The sequence below is a fragment of the Cherax quadricarinatus genome, chromosome 75 (assembly GCF_038502225.1).
Source record: "Cherax quadricarinatus isolate ZL_2023a chromosome 75, ASM3850222v1, whole genome shotgun sequence".
Taxonomy (NCBI): domain Eukaryota; kingdom Metazoa; phylum Arthropoda; class Malacostraca; order Decapoda; family Parastacidae; genus Cherax; species Cherax quadricarinatus.
The window spans coordinates 7881780-7902525 of record NC_091366.1 but is presented as its reverse complement, the minus strand read 5'-3'; the positions used below and the strand labels follow the sequence as shown (position 1 = coordinate 7902525).

The following is a 20746-nucleotide window of genomic DNA, read 5'->3' as shown; positions in this document are numbered from 1 at the left end:
TGCTTCCTTAACTTGTTGAACCATGAATAATCATTAAATACATGAAAACGTCGTAAATTGTACTAAATATATACATGTTATGCTTTAATAACGTATGTTATTTAATAACATGTATGTTAATAACATGTATGTTATTAAATACCACACTCCACCACTGCCTCCACCACTGCGAGTCCCTACTACCCTCCCTCCGACCCCCACAACTGGCAGCCAGCCCTCCCACCACTGTGTGGTGAGTGTTTTGTTTGTTCATTATTTGTTATTAAACTACAGTATGAATAATGTAAACCCATTCATGACTGCATATTGGAATGACTATTTGGACAGGTATTAGAAGGTGACATCATGTGTTTACTCTTGAACACAGCAAAGAATCGAACATTTCTGCTATTGCTAATAATAACAATAGTAATAATAATAATAATAATAATAATAATAATAATAATAATAAATACGATATAATTGAAGGAAATTGTACAAAAATATGAGGGAGTGGTTGACACATCGTCAGTGTGACTTTGTTTATGCTGGAGTGAACATTAGTCTCCCTGCTCTTCCAAACATTTCACAATAATTCAGCGGTTGAGGCAGTGGTATTTAATAACATATATGTTATAAATAATAATAGTACATGTTATTATTAATAACATGTATTATTATTAACATGTATGTATTTAATAACATGTTATAAATAATAATAGTACATATTAATAACATGTATTATTATTAAAATGTATGTTATTAAATACCATTGCCTCTACCACTCCAGTCACACTCAATCTACAAGCACCAAATACAATGAATTATTGTGAAATGTTTGGAAGAGCAGGGAGACTAATGCTCACTCCAGCATAAACAAAGTCACACTGACGATGTGTCAACCACTCCCTCGTATTTTTGTACAATTTCCTTCTTCAATTATATCATATTTATTATTATTATTATTATTATTATTATTATTATTATTATTATTATTATTATTATTATTATTATTATTATTATTATTATTATTATTATTTATTATTATTTATTATTTATTATTATTATTATTATTATTATTATTATTATTATTATTATTATTATTATTATTATTATTATTATTATTATTATTATTATTATTATTATTATTATTATTATTATTATTATTATTATTATTATTATTATTATTAGCTGTAGCAGAAATGTTTAATTCTTTGCAGTGTGCATGAGTAAACACATGATGTCACCGTCTAATACCTGTCTGAATAGCCATTCCAATATGCAGTCATGAATGGGTTTACATTATTTATACTGTAGTTTAATAACAAATAATGAACAAACAAAACACTCACCACACAGTGGTGGGAGGGCTGGCTGCCAGTTGTGGGGGTCGGAGGGAGGGTAGTACGGACTCGCAGGTGGCGGGAAACTTAAATATGATTTGGCGGCTGGGAATTTGGTGGCTGGGAATTTGGCAGTTGGGAATTCGCGAATGTGTGAAGCCTGTGAAAGTTGAAAACGTGAATGTTGAGGGAGACCTGTAATATACAGTACACTGCTTTATGAACATTTAAAAATATACCAGAAATATTATAAATGGTACAGAAGTGACATTAAAACAATATCAAAGATGGTTGACACAAACCCACTAACATTATAGTGTGCTCCTCACTTAGTGACAAATTTGTTTACTGACGTGGTCTTAGGAATAGAACTCCGTCGTTAGGTAAGGAGAGGCTGTACCTAAATAGGTGATGGCAGTAGCACCTGAGCATAAACATATGCTATCTCCCCCTATCTCACCTATGGAATTTGTGCATGGGGCTCAACAACAATTAACCATCTCAGACCACTAATTACCCAACAAAAGGCTGCAGTTAGAATGATGATAAATTCTCACTTCAGGCAGCACATGCCACCAATATTCAAAACACTCAACCTACTCACCATACAAAACATCCATACTTATTACTGCACCTATTACATACATAGAACACTTAACTCTGATATTAACCCTCCCCTCAAACATCTCCTTGCCAACCTCAACAGAACACATGACCATAACACAAGGCACAGATCACTCTTTGATGTTCCTCGTGTCCATCTCACGCTATGCAAAAACTCAATGCACATAAAAGGCCCTAAAATCTGGAATTCATTACCTGTAAATATAAAAGAAACACTACCTGTTTATAAATTCAAGTCTCTTCTCAAAGATCACTTACTCACTCAAAACCAAATAAATACTGAATAACTGAACCTTATAAATTGTATATCCTATATGTTACTCACAATTATATCACACAAATGTTAAACCTAGGACCCAATCTAACTTTGTTATTTTTTTAAATACACTACCTAACAGAATACTCCATTCGACTGAATGTACAGCAATGCATGCAACCATATGACCTGTCTTTGTAATACTCATTTGTGCTTTATAGTTATCTGTTTACAATAATGTTTTATCACTGATTTCATCATTGCTTAGTTAATCTTAAGTTAATTTTAAGCCAGCCCGTAATGCTATGCATATAAGTGGCTTTGGCATGCTGCTCTTACCTGTATTTTTTGTACCTCTGTATGTATGCTAAAATTACTAAATAAATAAATAAATAAATACAGACATTAATTATTTAGTTATTCAAGTTATAAATCGTATGAGGTTTAGGAGTTTTTTTTTTAACAAGTTTCAAAGCAGATATGAAAGATTGAATATCAGATTGGAGGGAGAGAGTATGGAGGAGGTGAAAGTATTCAGATATTTGGGAGTGGACGTGTCAGCGGATGGGTCTATGAAAGATGAGGTGAATCATAGAATTGATGAGGGAAAAAGAGTGAGTGGTGCACTTAGGAGTCTGTGGAGACAAAGAACTTTGTCCTTGGAGGCAAAGAGGGGAATGTATGAGAGTATAGTTTTACCAACGCTCTTATATGGGTGTGAAGCGTGGGTGATGAATGTTGCAGCGAGGAGAAGGCTGGAGGCAGTGGAGATGTCATGTCTGAGGGCAATGTGTGGTGTGAATATAATGCAGAGAATTCGTAGTTTGGAAGTTAGGAGGAGGTGCGGGATTACCAAAACTGTTGTCCAGAGGGCTGAGGAAGGGTTGTTGAGGTGGTTCGGACATGTAGAGAGAATGGAGCGAAACAGAATGACTTCAAGAGTGTATCAGTCTGTAGTGGAAGGAAGGCGGGGTAGGGGTCGGCCTAGGAAAGGTTGGAGGGAGGGGGTAAAGGAGGTTTTGTGTGCGAGGGGCTTGGACTTCCAGCAGGCATGCATGCATGAGCGTGTTTGATAGGAGTGAATGGAGACAAATGGTTTTTAATACTTGACGTGCTGTTGGAGTGTGAGCAAAGTAACATTTATGAAGGGATTCAGGGAAACCGGCAGGCCGGACTTGAGTCCTGGAGATGGGAAGTACAGTGCCTGCACTCTGAAGGAGGGGTGTTAATGTTGCAGTTTAAAAACTGTAGTGTAAAGCACCCTTCTGGCAAGACAGTGATGGAGTGAATGATGGTGAAAGTTTTTCTTTTTCGGGCCACCCTGCCTTGGTGGGAATCGGCCAGTGTGATAATAAAAAAAAAAAAAATCAAAGCAGTCGGCAGACGTGGAACTTTTTATATCCTCGGGTAGTGAATTCCATATTTTGGGTCCTTTGTTTCAGATGTGCATTTACTCTCAGAAGTTATATCTCTTAGAATATTGCTGTAATCTAGAAGAAGAGAGATTTGGCGTGGGGAAAGCCATTTTATACATTTATTTTTAATAAAATCTACCCCACGAGGGAGGTTCTTTGATGCTGGTGAGGGACTCTTGATCTAGGGAATTGGATCTGTGCTCCGGTTCCCTGAGTTGAACCTGAATACCTTCCTTCCCATCCCCCCCACGTGTGCTATGTAATCCTACCGGTTTAGCACTCCATGATTATAACAATTATTATAATGGAATAAAATCTTACAGTTTAAGGGTGGTGCATCAAGATAAAAGGAAATGGTTGCAGTGGATAAACTTGCGATTAATGGAATCTGTAGAATTCTCTTAAGTAAATAATTGTACAGTCAAATCTTGCCGTTTATACTGCTTGCCAATTTGGGGGGTTTGACTGTTCCACAATTCTTGCTAACTCTTGGGATTCTTGAACTGTAGGTACAATTTTTTTCTTTATCGAGTTACATAGTAGTGTAGTGTACACCTATTTGTAGATTTGGTGTAAATAACATTGGTAAAAGACAAGTAAAATGCAGATAATTTATTGTATATTTTATAGAAGGAAGTCATTACATCTTGTGGGAATATGAGCAACAGGAGATTGATAATGTGGTGAGGGGCAAAATATATAATTACAGAGGTATTGTACCACTTATGATATGCTTTAGTAGTGTAGTTAAAAAGTTTTAACTATGGTAGAGTATATTTCTGGAGGGTGTTCCAGGAGTTAACACCCTTGTGGCCCGGTCCATGACCAGGCCTCGATATACCACAATTTTTTTGTGTATTTTAAAGTAATAAGAGGATTCAGCATTTATAAGTAAAGTTGTAGGTGAATCTGGTCCTTCCAGGGGTTGGTGTGGTAATCTACACTATGTATGGTAATTATACTTGTGTACCTGTGCCTAAATATATTTACTTACTTAGGGAATAGAATGTTAGTGCTTGTTGGTTTCTACTCTGATAGCTCTTGTTTATACAAGGCTACAGTTCCTCTTTAATGGGACATTTTTAACACTGGCCCATATGTTATTAGTGGCTAGAAAAACTTGAACCCCAAAGGGCTAACCTAGCATAACCCAAGAAAGCCAGTGTGGCTTATCTTCATTTAGGTCATTGGGTCCTCTACCCCCAAGATGCAACCCACAACATCAGATTTACTGTATTCTTAGCTACCTATTTACTTAGGTAAATGACCAGCAGGGGTAAGGAGATGCCTTGTGTTTCCTCTCGCTGGAGGATCAAGTGAGGGTGTTTTTAGATTGTGAGCCAAGTGAACTCCACAGAGATTGTTTAGAATATTAGTACTGTACTATACTAATATTCAGACAAACTTAAATTATAAAAATACGTAAACTATTTTGGATATTTATACCATTTACAATTTGTATCAGTAACAATGATAAAAATTAGAGTTTAGGATTAATTAATTGAACTTTTTCAAATACAGTGGACCCCCGACATTAGATGGCATCGACATTCGATAAATCCGACATTCGATGCATTTTAACACAAAAATTTCGCCTCGACATTCGATGGAAAACCCGACATTCGATACGATTCGTACGAGACATGTCCATGTGTGGCCTGAACTGCCCCGTGTGTGCCAGTGTTTACAAGCCAGCCAGTGTGTGCGCATCTAAGGATACATTCAGTACATTCCATATTATCACTGTTTTTGGTGCTTGTTTCTGCCAAATAAGTAACCATGGGCCCCAAGAAAGCTTCTAGCGCCAACCCTTCGAGAAAAAAGGTGCTAATGACTATTGAAATGAAGAAAGAGATAATTGCAAAGTACGAAAGTGGAGTGCGTGTGTTGGAGTGCATGATGATTTGGTAAAGAAATTGACTGCAACTAGTGGTGATGTGAGTGAAGTTAAGGCCAGCAAAGGTTGGTTTGAAAGATTTAAGAATCATAGTGGCATACACAGTGTGGCAAGGCATAGTGAGGCTGCCAGTTCAAGTCCTAATGGAAGGGGATTCCCCTTCTAAACACTAACACCATCCACACACTCCCCTCCTCCCATCCCATCAATCATCACCAGATCTTCATTAAAGGTAAGTGTCAATTATTCTATTGTTATTAATCTATTGTTATTGTTGTTATTGTAATTATTCTATTGCATTAAACTTAATATTTCATTTGGGTGTCTTGCACGGATTAATTTGATTTCCATTATTTCTTAAGGGGAAAATTAATTCGACTTTCGATATTTTCAACATTCGATAGCTCTCAGGAACGGATTAGTATCGAATGTCGAGTGTCCACTGTATAGTATTTTTGTAATAGGACATGTCTTGAAAATAAGATGATAGATTGAATAGTAAGACATTTGTATAGAATGCTAAACGTGCATCATTTTGTTACTGAAATTTAATAACATTACTGGTAGTTAAATTACACACAAAATGAGGACTTAGCTGTGAAGCAGTAAAGTAGACCCGTTAAAGATAAAAAAAAACAATGTGGTTAGTGGTTATATTACTTGCAGATAACTGTGATAATGAGATTGAACATGATATTATGCATATACTGTTTGTAAACCTGAGATGTATTACAGTAAGTTTATTCAGGTACAGGTACACACAATCAGTTACATAGATTATCATACATAGTACCATATGTGTAATTACCTAGGATAACTCAGAAAAAAGTCAGTGACCTATTTCCATTGGGGTTCTTGTAAAGTCTTATTATTATGACTATGCAGACAGTTAGAGGGTGGGTGGGGGACATTTTATATTACATAAGCTATGTTTAATAATTAAAATACATATTTTTATTTTCTTCACTTGTATTTTATTGCACAGAGTTTAATTCTTCCTCTGTGCTAATTTATTTTCTTTAAGCTTGTACAATGCTGCATGTAGAAATTAATGAACAATACTTCATAAAGATAGTAAGTTTCATTTACGTTTTGATAATACAAAACCGTAACGCTTGTTTTTGAAATTAGATACAAAAGTGATCATGTTTTGTGGTTACAATGCTATCCATTTATCCATACATTGATTATATTAATTATTTCCAGGGGATAGCAAAACTAAGCTGGTGTGCGTGTACCATGGAGAGAGCAACAGTGTGGTGGTGTGTGGAGGACGGACAGTGGGGATGCGGCGTGACCATCATGGCGTTCTTCTTCTGGGTACTGTCCTCCAGGCTCCTGTGGCTGCACCAGAGGAAACAGTCATTGTGGAGATGCTATTATCAGAGGTAAAAAAAAAATACTCGAGATGGTTGTGGAAGTTGGGGGGATACTTGAATTAGAAAGGATGTACAGGCATACCTTATTAATACAGTGCTCACTTTAGAGCACTTCGCTAATATGGCATTTTTCAATCATATTCATATTTATTATTTTATTTATTATTTATTATTTTTGCTCTTGAGATAGTTTTTGGCAATTTTCAAATTTTTATTTATTTTCTCTTTTGCATCTTTATTTAGGTTTAGTGCTATTGCACACTTAATAAATGATAGTGTAAGCACGTTTTTAGGCTTTTATATGCATTGGTAGTGGAAAGAATAGGCTGTGATTTGCTTTAAGGTGACAGCTTTACGACGGCGGTTTGGAACTTAACGTGCCGTATTAGTGAGGTATGCCTGTACTGTATTCATGTTCAGCACATGTTAGTGTGTTTGTAATTATTTATTTGTAGTTGCATAAATAGAGCTGTGCTCCTGATGTTTTGTATTCACTTATTTTTTGAAACACACTGGCCAACTTGCACCAAAGTAAGGTGACTCAAAAAATAAAAGACCAATATTTCATTCAATAGCTGTCATGCCAGAAAGACTCAGAAATCACAATTCAAAATTTCCAGTAGTTTTGATGGATATTGTACTTCTGTATTTTTAAGACTATTGCAGCCATCCACCACTGTGATATGTCTACACACTTCATGCTTTACTATATCTTCTAAACCTTGTTCTCCATAATGTGCCTTGTTTTCACTGTTAACAAAAGGATTACCCTATGACCTGATGTGGTGTTGGACTGTGACCTAAGTAACATTTATGAAGGGATTCAGGGAAACCAGAGATGGGAAGTACAGTGTCTGTACTCTGAAGAAGGGGTGGGAGTGTTTGCAGTTTTGAACTGTACTATTGGCACCCCTCTGGCAAGACAGTGATGGAGTGAGTCATGATGAAAGAATTTCTCATTTTTCACCTTGCCTTGGTGGGAAATGGCCAATGTGCTAAGGAAAAAAAATAATGTTTTGTATCCAATCGTTTGACTATTGCAAGTTCAGTTTTGTCTTGTTGAAATAACTTCTGTGAAGACCCTTTTTTCTACTATGTACTTGTTTTTTGTAACCTCTTGACTTGCCTCCTCAGTAAAATATACATACATGATTTTAACACGAAAGCCAATCTCCCACTGAAGTAGGGTGACCCAACAAAGAGGAGAACACTTTCACCATCACTTAGTCACTGTTTCTGGACTATTTTAATCTTGGTCATTTTGAACATACAACCATAGTACAGTGCAGCAAAACCTCAATTTACTGGAATATTAGGGAGAAAGGGTGTCCAGTAATGCTGATTGCCCCTCAAATCCGAATAATGAGATTTTGTCATGATCATAACAAGGGACAGTAATGTAGCCAATGGACTTAGTTCATTGGTCCCAGACACTACCATATACGTACCATACACTCAAGTGTGTATATGGTGGATAGATGAGATTTGATTGCAGTCATTGTGTAGTTATGACTTAGAATAACTTTTATTCTGAGTTAGAGGAGGTGTGAAGCTACACTAGTTTACTTGTAGATGGCTGAGGAGATGTAGAAGCAGCAGAAGAGCTGTGAAGCTCCACTGACCTTACAGATGGTTTGGAAAACAAGTAGCAAATGATCTGAAGAATGTATCAGTCTTCAACTATTTCCCATATTGATTTTCCTCTCTTTGGACAATTTTTCCAAGTGTTAAAGCATGGATAACAGGTCAGCACATTTTTCTTTGTATTGAGAGGTCATTGTATTCGAGTTCAACTGCATCTTGTATAGGTAACATTTTTGATAACTTTTTAGTATCTTTGTCATTACTATCCTCTTCGTTGGCATCATTGTACATTTAAAGGTAAAAGTAGGCACTCGTTTATCATTAATCTGAATGGCTCAACTTCTTGTGTTGGTGCACTGCTAGCTACACGGTAAGTCTTCATATTACTTGGGAAATGGCACTACGAAAACGCTATTTCCATCCATCGCTTACCTGAAATTGGTATGCTTATATGCTCTGCTAGCATATTAGCATTAGAGTAAAGGTGACTACCCTGAACACTAACAGCACATGAATGCTTCTGAACATACCATTTGTACACAGTTTCTTGTTGATTTTTATCTTGTGCCACTTTCATATGCTTCCTACTACCAACTAATAATTTTTTTTATAGCATTTTAACTATAGTTTCAGCATACCTCTGGCAAGACAGTGATAGAATGAGCGATGATGAAAGGTTTATTCTTTTTCACATCACCCTATCTTGGTGGGAAAAGGCTAGTGTTAAAAAAATTATAGTACTTAAGAGCAAATGTTGTACGAGTCTCCTTGGTCCTATGGATATCAAATTTTATTTTTTTTAGTCCCATATTCCCATATTGCTCTCAAAAATGACTTCTCCACTGCCTCTAGCTCCCTCCATGCTGCAGCATTTAAAGCATATGCCTCACACCTATGTAGAAGTATTGATTCCACTATACTCTGGTAAATTCTTAATTTGCATCCATAGGTAAACTTCTTCAGCCCATCATCTTGAGCAGTAGTCTATTTACCTAACTGAATAAACAGCTAGAAAACAATGTTTGCATTGGTTTTGTTTGTGGATTTTCCACAGAATTTTATCAGTACCTAAGGTCATGTTTGATCTTTGGTGTGATGCCGAGGATAGAGTAATGACAGGTGTTTGTTGTACTTGTGCAGTGAGCAGTATGGTGGAATTGTTCTTCATACTAAGCAGAGCACCATGATGGAATCTCAATATTGTTCTTCAAATTATATGGATTACATTGACTTTACTGGGTCTCCTGTTTTATAACATTTTTTTTATTCCTTGTAGTGCACAAATACAGTAAAGAGAAGACTATTAAAAATTTCTAATTTGTTCTCATTTGTTTCTTGCAGGGTATTCAGCTGCAGCAGACGTTGGCATTTGGAGAGCTAAGTAACATAGATCATGCTGCAGAGGTGCAGGAAGTTCTGGCTCAGGGCATTGCTGCTCACCAAGCGCAGTCACGTATCAATCCAAAATTAGCAAAGGTGAGAAATTTTTAATGCTCAACATTTTTAATGACTGACAGACCTGCCTAGCATGGGCCAGTAGGCCTGCTTCAGTGCTCCTTCTTTCTTATGTTTCTGTCATGCCTGATATTTTTTATGAAGCTTAGTTATTTTTTATTCTGTTAATAAGTATTCTTAAAAATGAAACAGTTCCTCATTATCTTTATCTTATCAGCCTTTTTTACCAGCTAGTCAGGGAGACACAAAAATTAAACTACAGTATAGTGCATTTACTCTCTCATTTTCTGTTACCTTTGCAGAAATGCACAAACATTCTGTACCAATTCAGATGATCGACTGAACCATAATATCCCCAACCACTCTTCAGAGTGCAGGCACTATACCTGCTATATCCAGAACTCAGATCTGGCTAACAGGTTTCCTTAAATCTCTTCATAGAAAGTTACCTTGCTTCCACTCCAATAACACATCAAATACTCAATTGTTTCTACTCGAATTTAGCACACTTATACAAATTGTACTTAACCCTTTCGGGGTTTCGGCCATACTAATACGGCTTACGCGCCAGGGTTTTTGACGTACTAGTACGCATAAATTTTAGCGCCCTCAAATCTAGCAAGAGAAAGCTGGTAGGCCTACATGTGAAAGAATGGGTCTATGTGGTCAGTGTGCGCAGTATAAAAAAAATCCTGCAGAACACAGTGCGTAATGAGAAAAAAAAAAACTTTGACTGTGTTTTTGGTTTAAAACAGCGACTTTGCATTGTATTTTCGTATGGTATTTATGGTTGTATTCTAGTTTCCTGGTCTTATTTTATAGAATGGAAGACATTACAGAAATTGAGATGATTTTGATTGGTTTCACAATGAAAAGTACCTTGAAATTGAGCTCAAAGTAGCAGAAATGTTCGATTTTTGCCAAAGTTCAAAAGTAAACAAATCATGCCACGCGTCCAATACACGTCAACTGGTGAATCTAATATTCTTTCACAAGTGCGCTGGTATTATTTATACTAATTCTACACTAATACAGTAGTCTGCATAACAGTAAATCTTCTATTTTTTGTGAGAATAAAAATTCAAAGTAGAAAGCAAAAGAAATGTAAGAGGGGCATGGGGATGTGACTAATGAACAGAGGAAATGTTATTTTAGTGCCAGGAATGTCTTTCTTGTTTATTCTGGACCCTATTTGGAAATTGGCATCTTTTGGCATTTGTGTGAAATTGGCAAAATTGCTAAATTCGAACCACTTTATTGGATAGTTGAAATTGGTAAATGGGTGGTTTCTTGTACTCATTTGATAAAAAAAATGGAGTTCTAGCGAAATAGTTATGATTTTTGTTGACTAGTACACTGGAATTGGCCGAAAATAGGGCTCAAAGTGGGCAAAATCTCTGATGCGTAAACAATGTCGAGACCGCTGACTTCGTGAGAGCATAATTCCGTAAGTTTTCCTTCAAATTTCATACTTTTGGTGTCATTATGATAAGGAAAAGATTCTTATCTTTTCATAGGAAAAAATAATTGTTTTTTTTAAATTTTGGCGACCCTGAGAGCAAGTCTCTGAGAGGGCCTGGCGACCCTCAAAGGGTTAATAACCTCTCAAGCTGCCCTGCCAGTCAACCGTCCAAGAAGGGACAGTGAAGACTTACCTATATTTTTTTTATTCTAAATTTAATTTCCACCTCCCTTGCAAGGGGGACCTTGATTCTGGTGAAGGGCTCTTGATACAAGGAATTTGAGTTTCCATCCCTTTCCCTGTGTCAAACTTGAATACCTTTCATTCCACATACGTTGTATGATCCCTTGGAGTTTAGTGCTTTTCCCTGAATTTAATATTAACCCTTAAATGGTCCAAACGTATATATATATGTTCTCTCGCGTAGCGCCCCAAACGTATACATATACATTTCCTTTGTGATTCATTCAACATTGGCACGATAAACCTGAGTCGCCTAGACATGAGAGAATGGGTGTGTGCACTCACTGTGAACCATATGAAAAAACTTGGGGTTGCCTGGGTACCATGTGCTCTTTTTTCCTATTAAAAAAAACCGATTTTTTTTTTCTCAAAAAATTCAGGGCACTTCGTGAGATAATGTATATATACGTTTGGACCATTTGAGGGTTAAGCCCACAAATGACATTTCCTGCTTTACCAGCTAAAATTTTTTAAATGTTTTTAAATATAGCGGGAGGGAAGAAGAGCGATTGGCAGAATGAAGATGTAAAGAGAGTAGTAAGGGAGAAAAAGTTAGCATATGAGAGGTTTTAACAAAGTAGAAGTGATGCAAGGAGGGAAGAGTATATGGAGAGAAAATGAGAGGTTAAGAGATTGGTGAAGCAATGTTAAAAGAGAGCATATGAGAGAGTGGGTGAGATGTTATCAGTAAATTTAGTTGAAAATATGAAAGTTTTGGAGTGAGATTAATAAGTTGAGGAAGCCTAGGGAACTAATGAATTTGATAATTAAAAAGAGGAAAGGAGAATTGCTAAATGGACAGAGGTATTGGGAAGATGGAGGGAATATTTTGAGGAATTGTTAAATGTTGATGAAGAAAGTGAAGCTGTGATTTTGTGTATAAGGTAGGAGTGAGGAAGGGCCAGTTGTGAGTGTGGGGGAAGTTTGTGAGGCAGTGGATAGAATGAAAGGGAGTAAGGCAGCTGGAATTGATGGAATAAAGATAGAAATGTTAAAAGCAGGTGGGGATATAGTTTTGAAGTGGTTGATGTATGGAAATGTATGGAAGAGGGTAAAGTACTTAGGGATTGGCAGAGAGCATGCATAGTTCCTTTGTATAAAGGTAAAGGGGACAAAAGAGAGTGCTAAAATTATAGGGGAATAAGTCTATGGAGTATAACAGGTACAGTGTATGGTAAGAGTTAAGAGTAAGGATAGCAGATGAACAAGGAGGCTTTAGGAAAGGTAGGGGCTGTGTAGACCAAGTGTTTAAAGTGAAACATATAGGTGGACAAAGGGTAAAGAGGCTATTGTGGTATTTATGGATTTGGTAAAGGCATATGCAATGATAGGGTGGATAGGGAGGCAATGTGGCAGATGTTACAAATGTATGGAATAGGAGGTAGGTTATTGAAAGCAGTGAAGAGCTTTTCAAGGATAGTGAGGCTCAGGTTAGAGTATGTAGGAGAGAGGGAGATTATTTCCCAGTAAAAGTAGGCCTTAGACAAGGTTGTGTGATGTCACCATGGTTGTTCAGTACATTTATAGATTGGGTTGTAGGAGAAGTGAATGCTTGGGTGTTGGCAGTAGATGTGGGGTTAAAAGATAAAGAATCTAAAACAAAGTGGGAGTTGTCAAAGTTGCTCTATGCTGATGACACTGTGCTTTTGGGAGATTCTGAAGAGAAGTTGCAGAGGTTGGTGGATGAGTTTGGTAGGGTATGTAAAATAAGAAAATTAAAAGTGAATATAGGAAAGAGTAAGGTAGTGAGGATAATAAAAAAATTAGGTGACGAAAGATTGAATATCAGATTAGAAGGAGAGAATATGGAGGAGGTGAATGTATTCAGATATTTGTGCGTGGATGTGTCAGCAGATGAGTCTATGAAAGATGAGGTGAATCATAGAATTGATGAGGAAAAAAGGTAAGTGGTGCACTTAGGAGTCTGAAGAGACAAAAGAACTTTATCCATGGAAGCAAAGAGGGGAATGTAGGAGAGTATTGTTATACCAATGCTCTTCTATGGGTGTGAAACATGGGTGGTGAATGTTGCAACAAGGAGAAGGCTGGAGGCAGTGGAGATGTCATGTCTGAGGGCAATGTGTGGTGTGAATATACAGTGGAACCTCAAATATCGAACTTCGGTCCAGAAGGCTGCTCGAGTGCCACTACCGAACGAATTTATTCCCATCAGGAATAATGTAAATTAGATTAGACCATTTAAGACCCTCAAAAATACACTTATAAAAGCACTTACAAAAATACACTTTCATAATTGGCTGAGTTGGGAGCAGTTTGATTTTTGAGGTTCCACTGTAATGCAGAGAATTCGTAGTTTGGAAATTAGGAGGAGGTGTGGGATTGCCAAAACTATTATCCAGAGGGCTGAGGAGGGGTTGTTGAGGTGGTTTGGACATGTATAGAGGATGGAAGGCAATAGAATGAGTGAGGGGGTAAAGGAGGTTTTGTGTGTGAGGGGCTTTAACTTCCAGCAAGCATGCATGAGCATGTTAGATAGTGAATGGAGACAAATGGTTTTTAGGACTTGACGTGTTGTTGGAGTGTGAGCGAGGTAACATTTATGAATAGAGTCAAGGAAACCGGCAGGCCGGAATTGAGTACTGGAGATGGGAAGCACAGTGTCTGCGCTCTGAAGGAGGGGTGTTAATGTTGCAGTTTTATAACTGAAGTGTAAGCACACTTCTGGCAAGACAGCGATGGAGTGAATGATGATGAAAGTTTTTCTTTTTCAGGCCACCCTGCCTTGGTGGGAGAAGGCCGATGTGTTAATAAAAAAAAAATTAATTATCTCATTGGCCAATCCCATTCCTCCACCCAGCAAGCTGTTTCTCTCATCTCCAGAATTTTTTTCCCTCCCACCAAACTTTTATCCTCTAAATAACAAAAAAAGGCACAATACCATGACTGGAACAATACACAAATAATCCTCTACTCAACACACTAAAATCTTCCTCAAAGAATAAAAAGGCACAATACTGTGACTGGAACATAAGAGAAAGAAACTTCTGATCTTGTTTTGGTCCGACTTGGACTATTAACTCACTCTTCCTTTATGACATTCAGCAAACACACTTCCCTTATGCCCATTCACCAAATTTTTTTTTCTCTCCCTCACCCACAAAGGCTTTTGTCTTCCCATCAAAATGCAATACTGTAGTGTTCTATTCTTTGCAGTGGAGCACTCTGCGCCTAGAACTGCCTCTGGGGGTGCTGCGCAGTGTATGCCTGGGTGTAGTGAGCGAGCTCAAGCGCCTCACACGGTACATCCCAGCACTCTCTATTGCATCTGCTCTGATCCAGAGGTTGGCTCACCTGCTGCCCCCTCCCACCCCAGACACTGGTCAGGGTCCACCAGGTACTGGTCCGCCAGATAGAGAGGCCATGTGCAGCGAGGCTGCCAGGTTGGCTACCTTCATTAAATGGCCACACATGAATTACAAGTAAGTGTATTGCTTAACAATTTGTAGACAGGCAGAATTATTTACAAACATTATAACTCATTCCATAGCAGGATTCGAACCTGCAAACTCGGCATCAGAGTACACAGCACTTTATCCACACAGCCAGACTCCATGTGGATAAAGTACTGTGTACTCTGATACCGAGTTTGCAGGTTCGAATCCTGCTGTGGATTGAGGTAATGTCTGTAGGTAAGTGAATGTTACAAGTGTCTTGAGTGTTTCATGGTGTCAGAGGAAAGGTAAAAATTCAAGAGAAATTTGGTCTTCTTACTGCAAAAAAGTGCCAGATTGGCTAAATTGTGATGAATGTGTAGACCAGTGCATTGCTATCAGCAACAGCCTGGTTGACCAGGCAGTCAACAAGGAAGTCTACTCAGACAGGGCTGCAGGGATACATGAGCTCTCGAAACTGGTGACATTGTGGTATAGAGTTTGTCACTGATCATCCTATGGATGATTCCAGGGTTTATTTCCCCAGTGGCCTGTTCTCAAGCTAGGCCTCTGGTTGATTGCCTTATCTGTCATTCTGTTGGTTCTAGCAGCATGCAGACTGACATGAGCACCACAGCTTGACTCGTGAAATCGTAATAACACGATTGCAAACAAACCACAGAACAGATGTGGTTTGAACTTGTGTTGAGTGAATCGTAAAACTCAATCACTTCAAACCTCACCTATTCTGTGGTTTGTTTCATCACAGCTTGGCTGATCATGAACTTATATTAATTCTTCTTATACTTATTTGAAGGCAGTGGTTTGAAAAATCTTGGATCTTTTATACTTAAACTATTATTGTTCAATTTCTTCTTTATTATATATCTACTACTGTGAAGTAGTCTAGTTAACCAGAGTTTACTCACTGTTGATCATTGTATGTATTCATGATCAAAGCTTCTTAGTTTTCTGCACTGTATGTTGGTGCTGAACATATTAAGAGTTTTAATAAATTGTAAGAATTATATGATAGTGATATAGCAAAAATGTTTAATGGTGATCTTAGAAATGGAAATGGTGTAGGCAAAGCTAGTGAAGAGAGGTAATGGAAGTGAATGGAGTAAGTTAGTATTGAAGGGAGATAATGGTAGTGAATGGAGCTAGTTAGTATTGAAGGGAGGTAATATTAGTGCAGGAAAAAAGGAAGCATGAATAAAATTGTGATTGAAGTATTGATATTGGAAAAATGACTTAGTTTTCAATTATTTTATAAATGTTTTGGATTTTTTTTAACATGTCAGCCATCTCCCACCGAGGCAGGGTGACCCAAAAAAGAAACGAACACTTTCACCATCATTCACACATAATCACTGTCTTTGCAAAGTCTCCCAGATACAACAGTTTAAATGTCACTAAATTAAGTATACAAACTAGAATTTTGTGCATGAAATTTTTACACTAGTCCTACTGGTATGACTCTAATGAATTAATATTGGAGAACACAGTGTTTATAGATTAATTTTTTTCCCAGGTGGGCTTTACCAGAGCAGATGGCCCAGGCAGGGTTCTTCCACCAGCCTATAGCTGCAGATGATGACCGTGCAATGTGCTTCATCTGCAGTGTTTGCCTCGTCTACTGGGAACCAACTGATGAACCCTGGTAAGTCGCAAGTTTTATTCCTTGTTTTAATCTCAAATTTTGTTGGAATAAGAATTTTCTAGATTATTGGTTATTCTGGTCCATTGATTGCCTACAACTGAGCTTCTCTTCTTCCCAACTTCATATATCATTAAATTGTGTGAAATATTGTTGTAATTAGAGTGGAAGTTTTTAAGATGAAGCTGATTATCTGCTGAAAGGACTATATCAGCCAGATTTTGATTCGTGTGTAGGCCTACAGGTTAGTGACAAACTGCTTAATTTACTAGGCAGTCAGCAATGAACTCTCACTTTGGTCTGGACTTCAAGAGTAGAAGTCTTGAAACCAGTCTTACGTACAGGTAGAGGGACAAAGGAAAAGAAATTTTATGAGGTTAAAGAAATAGCATAGTCCACATCTAAATATTTAAACACATAAGTAGTTTGGAGGGATATACAGTGGACCCCCGGCATTCGATGGCATCGGTATACGTTAAATCCGGTATTCGATACATTTTAACGCAAAAATTTTGCCTCGCCACTCGTTAAAAAACCTGCCACATGCGATTCATCCGGGACGCGTCCATGTGAGTGCCAGTGTTTACAAGCCAGCCAGTGTGCTCGCATCTAAGCATACATCCAGTACATTCCATATTATCACAGTGTTTTTGGTGCTTGTTTCTGCAAAATAAGTCACCATGGGCCCCAAGAAAGCTTCTAGTGTCAACCCTGTGGTAAAAAGGGTGAGAATTAGTATGGAAATTAAGAAAGATTTTGAAGGGTTTGGGGCTAACCCTGAGAAGCCTATGCCAGTTGTGGAATCCATTGTGCCTACTTCAAAAATTAAGGAAATGTGTGCAAAGTGGGTTGAACTGCAAACCTTTATGGATGAAAATCGCCCTAACACAGCTATTGCAAGCCGTGCTGGTGACTATTACAATGACAATGTTGTGGCCCATTTTAGACAAATCTTAAAGGAACGGGAGGTACAGAGCTCTATGGACAGATTTGTTGTGCGACAGAGGTCCAGTGACTCTCAAGCTGGTCCTAGTGGCATTAAAAGAAGGGAAGTAACCCCGGAAAAGGACTTGCTACCTCAAGTCCTAATGGGAGGGGATTCCCCTTCTAAACATTAACAACTTCGACACTCCCCTCCTCCCATCCAATCAATCACCAGATCTTCATTAAAGGTAAGTGTCATGTATTCTATTGTTAGTAGAGTACTACTAACTGTGCATGTCTTCTTCAGTTTGTGTGCATTAAACTTAATATTTCATGTGGTAAAACTTTTTTTTTTCATAGTACTTTTGGGTGTCTTGCACGGATTAATTTGATTTCCATTATTTCTTATGGGGAAAATTAATTCGCCTTCCGATAATTTTGGCGTACGATGAGCTCTCAGGAACGGATTAATATCGTATACCGGGGGTCCACTGTATTGTGTATTTTTATACATATATACTTCTAAACTGTTGTATTCTGGGCACCTCTGCAAAAACAGTGATTATGTGTGAGTGAGGTGAAAGTGTTGAATGATGATGAAAGTATTTTCTTTTTGGGGATTTTCTTTCTCTTTGGGTCACCCTGCTTTGGTGGGAGATGGCCAACTTGTTGAAAAAAAAAAAATAAGTAGTAGGTTAACCCTTTGTTTCAGTCGTATATGTACATCTTACGAGGTACCGTCTTTGACGTATATATACTCATAAATTCTAGCGGCTTCAAATCAAGCACGAGAAAGCTGGTAAGCCCACATGTGATAGAATGGGTCTGTGTGGTCAGTGTGCATCATACAAAAAAAAATCCTGGAGCACGCAGTGCATAATGAGAAAAAAAAAATTCCAACCGTTTTTTTTTTTAATTAAAATGCCGAGTTTGTGGTCTACAGTGGTCCCTCAATAATCGTCCGTAATCCGTTCCTGGAAGTGGGACTATTATCGAAATGGACGATTTACGAATCAATTTTCCCCATAAGAAATAATGTAAATTCAATTAATCCGTTCCTGACACCCAGAAGTATTAAAACAAAAATTTTTTTTACATGAAATATAGATGTAGTACATAAACAATACAGTGGCACATGATGAATTAAACACTAACAGAATAACACTTACCTTTATTGGCGATTCTTCTTTGTGTATGGAAGACTGGAGAAGGAGACTGATTGGATGAATTACTGTTTGGAAGGGGAATCCCCTTCCATCAACACCTTGGGTACCAATTGCTTTTCTGGGGTTACTTCTCTTCTCTGTTTCTTAATGCCACTAGGACCACCTTGAGAGTCACTGGAGTCCTGTCTCGCAAAAAAACTGTCCAGAGAGCTCTGTTTCTGGCGTCTCTTTAAAACTTCCCTAAAATGGGCCAAGACTCTGTCACTGTACAAGTTGCCGATATGGCTTGCAACATCCTTCTCTGGGTGATGTTTCTCCATAAATCTTTCCATCCTACCCCACATTTCAAAAATCTCCTTAATTTCTGAAGAAGGCACCTTCCTCCATCTCTCTTCCTCCTCCTCTGCAGCAAGATTCAGAGCTGCGATCTGTTGCTGTTCCTGCTGAAGCTCTTGCAGTTCTTCAGTGGTTAGCTCTTTGTTGTGGTCCTCCACCAACTCTTCCACATCCTCCAAACTCACATCCAACCCCATGGAAGCCCCCAGTGCCACAATGGATTTAACAACTGACATAGGCTCATCAGGGTCAGCCCCAAACCCTTCAAAATCCCTCTTGTGGACACAATCTGGCCACAGTTTTCTCCAAGCAGAGTTCAAAGTCCTGGTAGTCACTCCCTCCCAAGCCTTACCTATAAGGCTTACACAATGGAGAATACTGAAATGTTCTTTCCAAAAATCTCGTAGGGTCAAGTGAGTGTCTGAGGTCACATTCAAGCACCTTTCAAACATTGCTTTGGTGTAGAGTTTTTTAAAATTTGCAATGACCTGCTGGTCCATGGGTTGGAGGAGAGGAGTGGTATTCGGGGGCAAGAACTTTACTGTGATGAACTCAAACTCCTTCAGAATTAGGTCATCCAAGTTGGGAGGATGAGCAGGTGCATTGTCCATTACTAGCAGGCACTTGAGATCCAATTTCTTTTCCAGGAGGTAATTCTTCACACTAGGGCCAAACACTTCATTGAACCACTCCACAAAAATTTCCCTCGTGACCCATGCCTTACTATTAGATTTCCAAAACACACACAATTTACTCTTCATAACATTGTTTTTCCTGAACACTCTGGGATTTTCAGAATGGTACACTAGTAATGGCTTCACTTTGAAATCCCCACTAGCATTAGCACAGAACATTAGCATCAGCCTGTCTTTCATAGGCTTGTGTCCTGGCATTGCCTTTTCCTCTTGTGTAATGAAGGTCCTCTTTGGCATTTTCTTCCAAAAGAGGCCTGTTTCGTCACAATTGAACACTTGTTCAGGTTTCAGTCCTTCACTGTTTATGTACTCCTGGAATTCATGCACATATTTTTCAGCCGCCTTGTGGTCCGAACTGGCAGCCTCACCATGCCTTACCACACTGTGTATGCCAGTATGCTTCTTAAATCTCTCAAACCAGCCTTTGCTAGCCTTAAATTCACTCACATCATCGCTAGTTGCAGGCAATTTCTTTACCAAATCGTCATGCAACTGCCTAGCCTTTTCACAAATAAGCGACGTCATAAGACTGTCTCCTGCTAATTGTTTCTCATTTATCCACACCAATAATAACTTCTCAACATCTTCGAGTACTGGTGATCTCATTTTTGTCAGCATATTTACCCCCTTTGCAACAACAGCGTCCTTGATTTCCTTTTTCTTGGCTATGATGGAAGATATGGTTGTATGGGATTTGTTATACATCCTGGCCAGTTCGCCCACACGTACGCCACTATCATATTGTTCAATGATGTTTTTCTTAAATTCAGTCGTATTTCTCACCTTCTTTACCAAAGGCTTGGCACTAGGAGCTTTCTTTGGAGCCATGGTAGCTTATTTAGCACTTAAATAACTTGCAAGCACTAAAATAAATGAAATATTATGAAATATTTCACTGGAGCACGTGAGGGGACCGTCGCTCACTTGTAAACAATG

The 20746-nt window shown here is 38.1% G+C and overlaps 1 protein-coding gene across 8 annotated transcripts in view; it reads left to right on the top strand.

Moving 5' to 3' along the window:
- Bruce (BIR repeat containing ubiquitin-conjugating enzyme) overlaps positions 1-20746 on the top strand; it is a 231818-nt gene that overhangs the window by 5892 nt on the left and 205180 nt on the right. For all 8 annotated transcript variants that reach the window (XM_070101002.1, XM_070101006.1, XM_070101005.1 and 5 more), the window contains exons 2-5: positions 6721-6902; positions 9819-9953; positions 14812-15077; positions 16564-16692. In XM_070101002.1, the coding sequence (XP_069957103.1) occupies positions 6721-6902; positions 9819-9953; positions 14812-15077; positions 16564-16692 (712 nt within the window). The remainder of the gene's footprint in view (positions 1-6720; positions 6903-9818; positions 9954-14811; positions 15078-16563; positions 16693-20746) is intronic.